The sequence below is a fragment of the Cricetulus griseus genome, chromosome 5 (assembly GCF_003668045.3).
Source record: "Cricetulus griseus strain 17A/GY chromosome 5, alternate assembly CriGri-PICRH-1.0, whole genome shotgun sequence".
Taxonomy (NCBI): domain Eukaryota; kingdom Metazoa; phylum Chordata; class Mammalia; order Rodentia; family Cricetidae; genus Cricetulus; species Cricetulus griseus.
Window position 1 is genome coordinate 50,091,392 of NC_048598.1, and position 15,326 is coordinate 50,106,717.

Sequence of the window (15,326 nt, forward strand, 5' to 3'; positions counted from 1 at the left end):
CTGTGTTTTCCTTGTTAAGTCAGAAAGATCTCCCCTTTAAATATCCATATTGCTAAACAAGGCTAGCTTTGAACACTTCCATCGCAATTTGATCTTGTAAAGATGAGATCATATTGTGGAATATTCTACATCTATGAATAGCAGCTTTTAAACCAAATAGTAAACACAGTGTTTATTTGATATAACTTACAGAGTCATAATACAGATTAATAAAGAAAAGTTAGGGCATACACCAACACAAAATCAGATGTCCTAGTGGCCTTTATATAATGTTCAGCATGCCACTGAAAGAATATTCATTCAATCTACCCATTTAAAAGAATTTCACAATTTTTCTAAAGTTGCAATAATAATCAATTGCTCTTGCAACTACCTCACTTTTGTGCTATGCAGAGATAAAAAATATTTTTTTCCTTCTAAGTCACATTGCTTCTGTGTTGTTACTGTTTTTACAACTTACACTGCCTGGCATTTATTAAATAATTAAGTCATTGTAGGGAGGTAAGAGGGTTGTTATTAAAAAATAATATATTCCAGGACTTGGGCAAGGATATCTGAAGTGGAGCAGCCTATAGAAATCACTTTGATTCAGAGGAAAAATCTCTTGGCAGGCATTACACACGCAGCCGTGCCTGTGAGAAGTTGTGTTCATCTTAACGCCTATTTTTGTTCAGAGCTCATGGAGGCAAGGCACAGTGAGAAATGCTAAGTGGTCACATCATTTAATAGATGTTATTTCCTGTAAGTCAACAGATTCATTTGCCAATGAATAGTGTGCCTGTTTAAAAGCAAGAGAAATTTGGGATCAAAATGAGGAGTCTTAACAGTGGCCATGGATAAGAAAACATATATGCCCTCGTAACGAGTTCTCTAAAACTTTTTCCTGTCTGACTCATCAAACTCAAGTGAAAAGAATAAAGTTCTCTAGAGTTCCTTCTAATGAACTCTTCAGAGGCTGTTGATTGAGCCAAGGTGTGTATAAAACTGGAGATTTGCATTGCTAATGACTGCTTTTAGAGCTATTGACATCCTTGACACTTTTGAAATGTCCTTATGATATTTTCCTTTTGAAGTAGAATTGATTAGCTCTTTTGAAAAGACACACCCTTATACCATCATGCAGCTGGGTTTGTGTGTTAGCTTTTGTACATGACAGAACAAAAGAGAAGCTGCCTTCCACTTACTTCCTGAATATTTAGTCTGTATCTGATCACACACACACACAAGAGTCAAAGGACCTGAGCAACACTCTTAAAATCTGTTTAGAAACAGCTCTTTCAAGCCTAGGAATTTTTGTCTAGCAGTGTTTTCTTAGCCTTTAACAATCAGTTCTTCCTTTTATGTGGATTCTTCAGCCAGTTCAGCTTTGCTGCTGTACAAGGAGCCACATGCTGAACTCACATGCGGTTACATTGAGTATTATACACAAACCTCCTGGACAGCACTTGGCTTGCACTGTGCAGACCTATGAATTATGAGAGAGGGAGCAGGCAAGTCTTGGCAGGGCAACTGTAGTTCAGCTCTGAAAGCCAACAGAGAAATCACATGAGTGCTTGAGTACCAGCGTGTTCTCCTTGCTTTCCTGGCCTTTATAGAGATGCAATTTTCCTATGGCCTCTGTTGATTTATTAGAAAAGCAGCTGCAGATCTAGCTATGTGAGCTCCTTCCCAGCCCTAAATTTACTGCCACCCTGTGCCATAGATCTTATCTCATGCAGGAACCGCTGTGGAGAATACAAGATGGATGGCCATGTTGGTTGCAGAAGCCTCCAGCAGGGGCATTTGGCTGGAGAATGTGGTGTTTGTACAATGCAGCACAATTCAGCATTTATATTGTTCCTCCAGACTTAATTAGCCTAACACTGACTACATATATAAACTTTTCAATTTTTTTTCCTTGAATGAAATAAACGAGATAAACAGCTGTGGCCATGACTTTTCTCTCTCTAGACACAGCCGATTACCCTCAACAGCCTGTGGGAACGAAGAGACAAATCTCACTTGCTACAATGGAGGCAACTGCACCGAGGTCCAGGAGGAACGGAAATGTATGTGCTGGCCAGGTTTCACTGGAGAGTGGTGAGTCACACTAGAACTTTATGGGCAAAAGTTCTGAGCTAAAGAACAGTGGGATTGCCCAGGGTTCATTTTCCCCTCCAATTTTTCATCGCAGTTCCCACAGGAAAATCTATGTTGAAATATAGGTCCAGACAGAATCAGGCAATAGAAAACAAGAAAAATTACAGTGTAGGTCAAAGTATAGAATATTTTACCAGCCAAGACTTCAAATAGGAAAATACAATTTTTAAAATATATAATGTTTTATTATTCTTTCCTATTAGTACTTCTGGATTCATCAAGTCCTCCCCTCCCCCTGACTAACTCTAATACATATCTTCAAAATATGGTTACTTTTAAAGTAAAATAAAAACATACCTAAAAGATGCCATATACAATTAACTGCACCCTGTAGTGTATGTATCCCTTTCCCAGGGAACTATTCCTTTCTCAGAGAACCCTTCAACTCTTCACCTAGTCTGGGTCTGCTACTGGAATAGGGCAATCTATGATCAGCTGTGGTTGCAAGTTGTATATGCATTTGACAGGCTGGAGTGTGGGCAAGGACAAGAACATTCTCCCTTCTTTGATCAGATCTCCAAAGAGATCTCCATCCCCCAAACAGATACAAACCAGAGTCTATGGGCCCAGGCATTATGGACAAAGATAAAACATAACCATTTGTTTAACACTAAGCCAGGCACCTTACAATATCATCCTGACTTCTTAGAGATCTTCAAGCAAGATTTCATTGTTTTCATTGTGTGTGTGTGTGTGTGTGTGTGTGTGTGTGTGTGTAGGTTAAGTGACAGATTGATGCTGATAAAATGTATGCAACAATTAAGTTGAGCTACCATCCAAGCCTGAGCTACACTATCAGGACTGCTGCCATGATATCATGAGTGTTTGCTCAGCACAATTAAGCCAAAATGCAAAATGTGTTCCTCCATCTCCTATAGACTGGAATAAGATGCAGTCACGTGTGTGTGTGTGTGTGTGTGTGTGTGTGTGTGTGTGTGTGTGTGTGTGCGCGCACGCGCGCGCGCGCGCACGCGCCTGTGTGTAAGGAGTAGAAGCCCCATCCACTTTCCAGTCTATCACACTGTGACATGCAGCTATTAAGCCAGCATTCAGTTGACCTCGGCTTTCACATCTTCAAAATACTATAAATATATCTTCGCCCTAAATATAGATAACTCTTTACTATCTTTAAATGCTGGTTGCTTCTTGGCTTAATATTAGTTCCCATTAACAGCACAATAAACAGGATTCATCCAGTACCTTGATTTTCTTGCAGTAAATATTCCTGTCTACTCTGATACATATCAATTTTCAAATTCATATTTGCCATTGAAATTAATAAGATGGAGAAAGGGTTACTACTTTTCATTTCTTTCCTGGGTGGATTTTCATCTAATTAACGTGCATTGATGAACAGTTATTTCAAGCAGTGAATGTGTGTTTAATATATTCTGATTTTGCAAGCATATTAAGCACCATTCGTTAATTCAGGAGAGCTTAGTGGCTTTTCTTTGACTTTCCATCTATTCATTACCATCTTGTTTGTTTTACTTTGTTTTTCTTTGGGGACAGGGTCTCATTGTAGCTCTGGTTTGTCTAGAACTCGCTACATAGAGCAGGCTCATCTTACACTTGCTGTCATCCTTCTGCCTGTCTTGTCCCATTGCTGGGATTTCAGGAATGAGCACTGTATTCAGTCTTAGTATTTTCTAATAATCGCTTCACTGGCGTTTGTCATGCATATGAAAGTTTTGCTCAACCGTTTTGCTCAAAACAGAAATTGGTAAGAAAATAAAAGAGTAGCAGAAACTGGAAATGTTTAGACAGTTCCCCAAGGCCTACAGCAGCAAGACCTCCACACAGTGGAGGAAACGAAGACACTATTCTTCCTGCTGAAGCCTCCAGCTTCATAGTGTCATTCCAGCAGGTTCAGATGATGGATGGTGTGAGCACTGGCCACCCAGGACACAGAGTACTTGGCAAGCTCCAGAGAGTTGTCAAGTTTGGCTGGGATCTAATCAGAGAAGCCTCCTTCCAGCCCAGAAGCCAGGGCCATAAAAGGAAACCAGGGCCTCAGCTATGCTCGGTATCCTGTGGAGAAGGAGCTGTTTTCCTTGGAATGAATAGCCATTTCTGTCACACCAGGGATCTCACAGCTCCTCTACCTCAGCCCTTGCATTTGAGCCTGGTTCTCTGGCACACATGGAAGTTCTACTTTGGGGAAAGTGGAGATTAAAAAGAGTTTCCATCATAGGCTCTTCTGCAGAGATCCTGAGGCTAAAATTTCTTAAGTTACCTAAAGTAACACAAATGCCAACACCACTGCTCTGCCCTGAGGCCCTAATGGAGTGTTTGTCACAGGATAGGTAAAACTACCGAAGTAATCCATGGATGTCCAGAGCAAGGATTTGTTTGCTATACACCATGATATTGCAAAAACCTAGAAGGACTGATTTTGAATCTATCAGTAGAAAGATATGCTGTTGTTTTATTCAACCTCATTTGAACATTGCAGTAAAGTATGAATATATTACACACATACGTACACACACACACTTATTTACCCCAAAGTCATTTTGGGTTCATATGTCAGTTCAAAAAATCAAAAGAAAAAAATGTTGATAGAAAAGGAGCTGTGTATTGCCCCAGTACTCATGTACCTTAGCATGGGTGGTAGTTCCTTCAGAAAAAGATTATTTGAGAGCACTTACTAGAATGTTAGAGTTCTGTGTTACTACTGGAGGACAGATTTATCAACAGGGCTTTTACTTACTATTGATTGTGTTAAAAATGGAATTTCAAAGGAAAATAATTCAGCATCTCCCAGAATTAAGCAAGTGTATCCTGAGGCAGAGGCAGAACCTTTGCCATCAGGGTTTCCTCTGCCCTGTAGATACCAGGCTTGCAAAGTCACCCTGCCAGTATCCTCCTAATAAAGCTGGCATTTATAATGTGGCAAACCCAACCATGCTCTTAAGGGACAAACAGGGCTTCTAAATATTTGCCATCATTTTCTTATCCAAATTAATTCAATGTGTGTGTGTGTGTGTGTGTGTGTGTGTGTGTTAGTGTTTGTCCATCTGTGTGGATAATTTCCACAAAACTCAAAATCAAAACGTATTAAAGGGTTCTTAAGGAATCTTTGAAATCATCCTGTGTGTGTAATTGGGTAGCATTGGTGATCACCCTGTGCCATGCTAGGAAGAGAAACAAACCATCGCTCCGTCTTACAGTCCACTTACTCACCCAACCCTGGGTTTCTGCTTCTCCTTTCATGCCAGGTGTGAAGCAAACATCGATGAGTGTGCTTCCGATCCCTGTCTCCACGGAGGCCTGTGCAGGGACTTGGTCAACAGGTTCCAGTGCATATGCGATGCGGCCTTCGCGGGCGAGCGCTGTGAGCTGGACGTAAGCGGACTTTCCTTTTATGTGTCCCTCTTATTGTGGCAAAACCTCTTTCAGCTCCTGTCCTATCTCGTTCTGCGCATGAACGACGAGCCCGTTGTAGAGTGGGATGCACAGGAAAATTATTAACAAAACATTGATTTGTAAGAAATGCCCAGTCTCAGTGTAGGAGTCTGGGAAATGAGGGAATGGAACACAAAGTGAGAATGAAAATGCAAGCCTTTTTTAAGCACTCCACAAGCACTTCTGGTCTCTATATTTTCCTATTCTACTTTTTAAATGAAAAGAATGTTCTTAAGAAAGCTTAATAAATCCAGTGTACGGAATCCTAAGGCCTTGCCATCCTTAACACTTCCATGTTGAATGGTTTTTATTGCAGTTAGAAAACCTTTTCTCTTCACTCCACTTTTGCATGTCCCTATTTTCCTGTTTACACTTTACCTCTTTCTAATCTGGCATGTGCTCGTCATTCTCATCAGTTATATGGAACATGAAAATTTGAAAATAACTATTGAATATTTTTATAGTCGTGTGTGTATGCAAAGCTATTCTAATGAACTGCAGACAGTTCTTTTCTATGTGAAGAAAGGGGTAGTTTATTTCCAATAGCATAGGGGGAAAATGATCCTTCAATAGCATCAGTTCTGATTTCACGGGCCATTCTTTCCATCAGAAAATAGAAGATAACCTTTTCTCTTTTTTACCTTAAAATTTCCCCTTTTCCATTTTAACTGAAAACTTTCTGTCAACTACTGATATATTAGTAGGGGTTTTGACTTTTCTACCAAGTTTTCCCTGGCTAATTATTTGTGAAAAATACCTTTGGGTGGGGTATCAATCTAAAGAAGATGTTGCTAGTGTTCATTGGGTGGATACTTTGACCCACTGAATAAACTCATGACACCACTGAAATAGCAGTGGCCTGCAAGACGCCCTTCTGTCAATGTAGCTATGTCTCCAGGGGCTGCCCTGGTTAAAGCATGAAGGTAGCTTTTCCTCTACACCCTATCATTGCTCACTGAGTTGTGATTTTTTTTAAGGAAGTCCTTTCACTGTGGAAACACCAAGGTGAATCTAAATACACCAGTCAGACAAAGGAAAGATGATGCGGTAGGAAAGTAAGCAACCTACATTCTTTTTCCATTCCTCACTGGTTATAAATGTTATGCTGCAGCCCTACCCTGTGGCAATCATTTCAAACTGGCAGCAATGTTAAGGTCTTCCATTCATTCTCATTGTTTTCCTCACATGTAAGTCTTTGTGTCCATACCAAAGCTTCAGATAGCCTCTTGCAAAGTGACATTTTGTGGCCAGAAAGTTAGCAAAACTTTTCCAAAAAATATTTGCATTCCTAAGTCTCTGCAGTAAGTATTAAGTAGATTATAGTCAGAGACCATATGTACAGTTTCATGTTCACTCCCTTCTACACATATCTTGAAATGTGTACTTACAGACCATTCTGAATGTGATCTGTTCCTTACAGAATATATCTAAGGAGTATTTATCCACAAAGCCTTTCTCTGTACAGTTCTAATGCTTCTGTTGTCACTGTAATTGTCAATTGTTCCTCTATTTTCTATCTCATTATCATTTGATAGCTTTTTTGCTAAATACTCTCTCTATTACCTTATTTCTCTGTAGTTAAAGTATGTTTATGTGACTGAGGATTTTACACAGAAAAATTCACAGAAAAATAAAGTCTTTTCTTTTGCATGTTCCTTTGTCATTCTCTGGTGGCGTGTATCTTTGTTTGCTTGGACTATAGGTAACACAGAAAGAGATGACAAGCAGGCACACACACACACACACACACACACACACACACACACAGGCACAGGCACACACCACACACACCAGAAATACATATGAGCACTCATCACTTCATTACTCTTTCCCCGTATATTTCATTGTGAATAAATACCATGATACCAAAGGCCAGGTTTTGTGGACCCTCCCCATCAGGCAAGTGATTCTAGAAGAGAGTACAACCTCACTTGTTCTTATAGTTGACTTACACTGTTTCTGACTACAACCTCACTGGTTCTTACTGTTGTCTTACATAAGTTGCTCTTAGTTTGACCTGGTCATGAGGAAGGATCATCTCACCTAAGGGACAGAAGTACACACACTTGGTTATTTACACTTTCACACATGTTCTTGTGGATCAGATTTCCATAACAGATTGCATTTACTTGGGAAAAATCTCATTTAATTTTGCTGATGCTTAATCTTTAACATCACTGGACTGTGATGGGTGTTGACCATCTTCCTCCTTTGTGAGTGTATAAATGGGGAATGGGAATGGGTTTAACCACCTTCTCTCTGCTGGAGAAAAGAGAAGGGGGTTTTAGAGAAATACCATGATTTGATTGTAAAGAGAAAAGTAGATTCAGGTGGTATTGGTTCAGAAATCTGGGTCAAGACCAGGAGAAGCCATTTTTAAGCACATCATTTTTCCCAACTACATTTTTTCAATACTACAGCAATTAAACTCTCTCCCATTCCAAATTGTTCACTAAATTTGGGGGGGGGAGACGTAGAAGTCATTTAGCTCAATACTTCAAAATTAAAACTCTTTCTGGAGGTAGTACTACAGACAATTTGAATTTAATAATTTAGAGAAGAATTCTGTTTCAACTGCTAATGTCAATTCCAATACACATTGCTTTATTGCTCTTCATAACCTTCTTTTACTTACTCAACAATTGATCTATTGAATACTTATGATATGCCACTCCTTGGTAATTCCTGGATAAACAACCATGAATTAGACATGATGCTTGCCTACATAAAGCTAAAAGGAACAGAGGTAGGGAAGGCAGATAAATCAAAAAGAACAATTCTTCAGCCAGTGTTGTGACAGAAGTAGCTGTCCACTTTGAGGCCTGTGCAGCATGGGATCTTTTACAAAATTAAAACTGGGTGTAGAAAGTCAAGAAGGCATGTTTGCCAAAGACTATGATGAGATTTGAAGGTAAGTAGGAACCTGATAGGAAAGGATGGGGCAGGCAGCAATATTCCAAGCAGGAAGGGTTGTAAAGGTTGCACAGTGTGGCTAGAAAACAGAGGGAGAACATGGGAAGACTAAGCTGTAGAAGTAAGTGGGGAAATGCTTAGAAGTCATGGAAAGACTGGCTTTTCATCCTAAATACATTGGGGAGTCTTTGAAACGCTTCAATCAGAAAAGTGACAATTGCACTTACACTCTCAAAGATCACTCGAACTTCCATATAGAAATGGATTAAAGGACAGACAAGACTTCAGTAATAAATATACAGGGAAGAGGCTACCGTAGTAACATGGACAAATGAACGGAAATTTTTGAATTGCCAAGTGTAGTACCAAACGCAGAGATGGGGCTCCACAAACAAAGTCTGAAGCTGTCTGACCTAATGATTGTTGGCAGCAAAGTGCAGTTCTGTAGTGATGGTTAGTTCAATATGATGAAAGCTGGTTGAAAGATTGATCCACTGAATAAATGAATGACTATAAATAAAGCTTTGACAGACAACTACAATATCATTTTATGTGTCACCATTTCAGACTTAATTAAATCTGGGCTTAATATATAAAATTAAGATTCATAGTGTAGACATATAGAATCTAATGGTTTCATGGTTACCTGTGTCCAAGCCATTTGTGGTATTTGTTGCTCTGCAATGGTACTACCTTAAACTAAAAGCAGTACACCCTTTTATCATCTTTATCCAATGCTTAGGGTCTCATCCCTGACCTTATTATATTCCATGGGTTAGGAGCCTGACAACTCTCATCTACACAGAGAGGGAATGGCCCAAAGATGGTATCAAAGGAGGTAGAGCACTGGGTCCACCTCAAGAGTTTATCTGCCACACCCTCACTCATCACTAGTCTCTTCATTCTGAGCTATAGTCTGCACATTTTTCTATACACTGACAACCCATTTGTAAAGAAATCACTGGCGGTTTTCTACATTTCAGTTACCTTTGCAGTTTCCATATATTTTACTTTTTACAAACCAACCCTTTTGTCAAGGTTGTAATGTCTTCACTGCATTGACCCTTTTTGTTTTACTTTAAAAATAATTATGAACCTGTGTATTAGTCCTTTACAGGCTCTTCTAACATGTTAAGCTCTTGAAGTGTTCATCCACTTATTTTTGTTTCTGTTGAACTTTACACACGACAGCATTTTTCTTCCTGTGGTTTATAACTGCTATTGGTGAACACAACGTATGAGGGTTCATTTCACCCTTGTCCCAGAGTGAGTCTTTGTATGGCAACTCATACAAATATGTTAGTTTGAACCTTTTGCTGGGGAACTACTTGAGTTTCATCACTCTAATCTAGCCTATCTTTATATTTTCAGTAATGATATTCTCACAGCACAGGGGGCATGAATTTACCTTCCATGACTCATTTTGGTGGGAACTCTTCATAGATTATTACCCAGCTGCCTCTCCAGCCTCCCTTCTTAGCTACACACTTTCAATTCTACTTCCCAGCTAGACAGAGCTCCTCCTCTTCAGCTTCCTGGCATTTGAGGCTCTCTCTCTCTACACTCCTCTTTCCTTCTCTTTCTGTCTCAGGAATATTCCTACCTTTCATGAAACCTAGGGTCTAAAAGAACTTCTCTAGGATCCTGCCCCAGCAAAAGTTACTGTCTTCTTTGTTATCTGTACTTCTTTTTAGTGACTATTATGGGATCATCTAAGCATATACCCGCAAAACAACATTCAACACTAAATTTCTCTAGGTCAAGGACGATCTAACACATCTGACACAATGGTAAGAGAATTATCACTTCATATTAACACAAGGATTTTGAGAAGTAATATCACTTTCTTTTCTTGATAGTTTGATGTTTAATGTGCATGAGTCCTTTTTCTTGGATGAAGCTTGCCATGATACTCTAGCAAGTGAGAACATGTGAAATCTTTGATAATGCAAGTGAGGAGCTATTTCTAGAGGCTTAACAATTTTGTCAGCTTGTGCTTGCTTATCCTTTAGCTGTATTATCCTTTAGTTGTATATTGTACAAGTTGCCTCAAATATTTGTTAATTCCTGCATCTGAGTCCTGTTGGACTTGGTCTTCATGGTCAAATGTCCTCCTACACATGGCAATAGATGTTCTGTTTCATTGCCTTGTAACTCTGAATTACAGCATGAGAAATCTAACTCATGGTGTAAAGACTAAGAATTCTTTATAACCCTTCTAAAACAATGTTTTGATTTATCAAGCAGTCAACTATTTAAATCAAAGTCCCAACACTGGGGTGGTGCAAATCTCTGCTCACCTCTTCCCTCAGTGGGACAGCTTGCAGTCTGCTCACATGGGTACTTATTAAGGTCTAGCCAGCGGTTTGAGAGGAAAGAATCATTTTCAGAATTAGACTCCACTTCCATAGCTTTCTTTCCAGAATTTTCTTCCTGTTTCCAGTTTCTGTCATAAATTGTCTGACTCTTGTTCTTCATGACTGCAAAAGTGTCTTCAGTTTTAGTGAACTGAGGACTGTATTCAGAAAACAAGCTGAAAAATTGAAATCATGAGTGTCCTCTGCCCTCTGAGCTCAGATCTCCTACAGTCCCATACATGTTTTTGTTACTCACCAGTGCTCTTGGGTTGATCTGTCATTATATCCACATTTTAGTTGTGAGTGCCCAAAAGTTGGTAAAAATAGAAGAGAATTTTATTATCACCAGAAGGAGAAGCTGCAGTTTTAAGTAGGTCATCTCAATTCTCCTGCTCTCGATGCTCTCAGGCCACCTCTGCAGTACAGGTTTTCTTTGGGGGCATTACATTCAAAGGGAAGCATCAGGGATGTCCAAGACTGAGCAAAGGGCATCTTAGAAATAGAAGGAGGATAAAGGAATAGTTTCTCCAAAAACTACAGACTGAAGGGAAGCACAAACCCCTGTTGCAGAATATTTGTTTGCACTGTGAAGATGTGACTTTGCCAAGGCACATAATAAATAATATGTGCTGAATAGATAGCAGAATGACCAATAGCTAGGCAGGAAGAGGTTAGGTGGGACTTTTGGGGCTGAGAGGACTCTGGGAAGAAGAAAGGCAGAGATGCCAATGAGACATGGAGGGAGTCAGACATACATAATGAAAGAAAGGTTAAAAGTCACATGGTAAAATGTAGATTAATAGAAGCAGGTTAATTAAAGTGCTAAGAGCTATTAGGACAAGCCTAAGGTAAATCCAGGCTTTCATGTTTAATAATCAGTCTCTGTATCATTATTTGGGGGTTGGCAATCCACATATAGTCCTACAAGAAAGCCTGTTACAAGCACCACAGTGGTGATATATTATTTATGATTTATTAAAACTTGGCTGAGGGTAGAGAAAGCAAAGCTATGCACAAGCCATAGAGCCAGGCAATGGTGATACACACCTTTAATCCTAGCAGCCACACTAACTAGCCATTGAGCCAGGTGGCGGTAGCACACACCTTTAATCCCAGGACTCAAGAGACAAGCAGGTGAATCTCTGTTAGTTCAAGGCTACATTGAGCTACACAAAATTGATCCAGTCCGAATGAGAAACAGCTTACTCAATGGTTTTCTCAGCACTTGGGATAACATGCCTTTAAAACCAAGATTGAGAGGTATGAAAGAAAGAGGCAGTAGGCTGTGATTGGTGTCTAAGGCTTGCTTGGTGGGGACAAGATTGCAGTCTGAGATTTTGTGGAGTGATTTACTCTCCAGCCATGCTGAGGGCAGGACAGCCCTCAGGTTGAAAGCAACCTGAGGTAAAGATAAGAGCTAGTGGCCAGCCGCTTTGCTTACCTGACAATCAGCTTGAACTCCAATATCTGTCTGTGGACTTTTGTTTTTTGTGTTATACACCACTTCACAGCTTCTGGTGGTTACCATTGGAGTGTGAATAATAAGTTTGTTACACATCAAAATAGAGAGAGAAAAAGAGTACAACACAAGGACATCATTTTATAGGAAGATTTCAAGTCAGCATAAGTACAAACAAGCCAACATTAGAGCTCTTCAGCAATGTTCCAAATTGATTTGCACCAACGTGAACTCCCACCCTAGAAGCCTCCAAATAGAATCTGAGTAACAATGCCAGGAGTCTTGTCAAGAATATTGTGCACTCACTGGGAGAGCTGCATAGACTTGGCAGGTTCATAAGCACAGACCATAAACCAATTCAGCACAGTTAGTGCATTTGCATCTCAAAAATCTGTGAAGGTTACATCGTTTGTTACTTATGATAGCAGAATGATGGGGTTGGATGAGAACAGAAATTTTTACTCAACTAAAACTTGAGGGAAGCTGTAGATTGTCAGGCCAAATAGTTGACCCAAATCTCCTGACTCTTAGAAAAGGGAGGATTGGGAAAGGTACACTTGTGAATTTCAGATCATTAACACATTGGATCATGTGATAGTGAGGAAATGTTTGAGAATGTGGAATCTCCTTAAGAAGGTATTTTTAGGTACACTGATTTATTGTGCTGATTTCTTTGAAATCGAAACCCATCAACCCAAAGGCACCTTTATTCCAAGAGAAACCAAGCTGAGCCATGATGGTTCATATGCACACAGGAGGTCTGCCTTGCTCCCCAATCAATCATTTTCAGTCAGGAGTGGTAAAACCAGAACATGGAGCCAGCAAACCATAGAGCCATTGGGAAAGTTTATTTGAATCCTTTCTTTTCCTTCCTTCTTTCTTTCCTTCCATCTTTCCTTCCTTCCTTAAATCATTCAATAAAATAACGCTGATAGAAAGACAGAAAGATATAGGAGAGTTCCTGTTGGAAGATTAAGTTAACGCTCATTCAACCATTACTGAAATGCTATCACCAAAGTATTGACATAATAGATAAATTACATGAGCATTTCATATGGTTCCGTCCACTGTATGATATGTGTCTGATATCTGCCAAGATGCTGCTTCTCCTGAGTTTTGAGTTATTACTGTTAAGCAATGCATTAAAGAGTTTAAAGGGATTTTAGCCACTATCAAATCCAACTCCTTTTTTATATAAAAGAAACAAGTAGGGAGAGGGAGTGCCTGAATTAAGTTATAAAATATAGAGTCTCAGGGCTCAGAGATGGCATGTTGGTTAAAAACACTTGCTGCTCTTTCAGAGGACAGTTCAGCTCCATCTCAGCTGTAACTACAGCTCAAAGGAAGATGAGGCTTCTTAGTGACCTCCACCAGCACCCCCTACACTTGTGAGCATACACATGCAAGTGGGTGTGTGCATGCACACACACACAAATCTTTAACATATCAGGTCTTCCAGCTCACTGCTGAATATTGTTTCCTTCCCTGCACTGACACAGTAAATCATTTCTCCACCTTCCAGACAGGTTGCAAATAGGGTTCTCCCAGTAGCCCCAAACACTGTGATTGACTCTACAGATGAAACTAATTTTGAAAAATAAAAATGCATTAAATTCAATCAACATTGGCCCTAGATCCATGAAAATGTCATTCTAAAGATGTTAAAACATCTTGAAGGTAGATGCCATGAAAATTATCATGCAATTATTTTATGGTTTTGGAGGGCAATTTTCAATTATTTTTCTGTATAGACAACTTAGCAATGTACATTTAATCCACTTTAGTAGCAAGTTCTTTGACCTTTGACTTCTCCAGCTTGGCAATGCAAGTCACAGACATAGGACCCAGAATGTTGCCTCTCCAGTAGCAGCTGATCTCATCTTATCTGTCATTGTAATTGGTCCTAAAGGCTCCCACCAGCTTAGCCAGAACACCCTTGTCTTCTGAGTTAACCTGTGGGAAGGCACCCAAGGTACATGTCTTCTTGTGGACCAGCTACCCACGCCTGGCCTTTCCCTTAATGATGTAGTAAGGACTCCCATCTTGTGGCACCAGGCAGGTAGGACACCACAGCTCAATAGGGTCTACATTGTGGATGATCGACACAAGCTGAGCTTTCTTGTTCTTCACTGGGTGTTGACTGTATTTACCCCTGCTCAAAGGACAGGTAGTCTCTTAGTGGGACATCCCCGTTGTCACCAGGTTTTTTCTCAGCAAGGACCATCAGACTCTGCTTTTTCTCCTCCTTTGTTTCTGGCTGTACTTGTGGGCAAGCTTAAGCAGCTGGGTAGCTGTACTGGTCTAAAGTCTGGGTGTATTGATTAATGGCAGGAGGTACTTTGTGCAGTTTAAGGAGGATGGTCCTTTGCTGACTGTTGGCTGATGTAACAGGGACATTTGATGAAGTGAGTGGGATTTCTTTTAGATTGGATGTCCTATCCAATACTGAAATTGTTAGACCTTTTCTCAGAGGATTCACCAATGTTTTGGCCTGTGGCTTCTTCTTGACATCAGGAACTAAAGCCAGCTTCTTCCCCTCACCCTTATTTCCTCTGAGCATCCTGCTCTGCTGGAGGAGAAAGCTCACTTATTTTAATTTTAAGATCTTAGGAAAGTGAAAAATAAAGATAAAGCCATCTTGATGTTATAATAGAAGGGTGAGGAGACACAAGAGATGTGGGTTCCTGAGTCTTGTTCCTTTAATATATATTCCCAGCAATGTTATGAGATACATATTATAATATCCATCTTAATGATGGGGACTGAGATTTAGAAGGGTGAGGCATCTGGTGTTTGGTTTACACAGCTAGCAAATATCAAAGCAAGGCTTTGCATCTGGGAATGTTTGGTACCAAGCTACACATCTTCCTAGTGTATACTATTGCCTGCAGTTTGGGGTATTAAACCTAAGACCCCTGCACCTGCTAAGTAAGTATGAACCACTAAGATAGATCCCAAGTCTCTTTTTAGTTTTTATTTATTTTGAAAGAGGGTCTCACTAAGTTTCCCAGATTGACCTTGAATTCCCTCCATAGCTCAGACAGACTCTG

At 39.9% G+C, this 15,326-nt stretch overlaps 1 protein-coding gene across 1 annotated transcript in view; it reads left to right on the top strand.

Annotated features, from left to right (window-relative positions):
* Crb1 (crumbs cell polarity complex component 1) overlaps nt 1-15,326 on the top strand; it is a 133,885-nt gene that overhangs the window by 94,580 nt on the left and 23,979 nt on the right. Inside the window, exons 11-12 of the mRNA XM_035445827.1 lie at nt 1,951-2,079; nt 5,361-5,487. Coding sequence (XP_035301718.1) covers nt 1,951-2,079; nt 5,361-5,487 — 256 coding nt within the window. The remainder of the gene's footprint in view (nt 1-1,950; nt 2,080-5,360; nt 5,488-15,326) is intronic.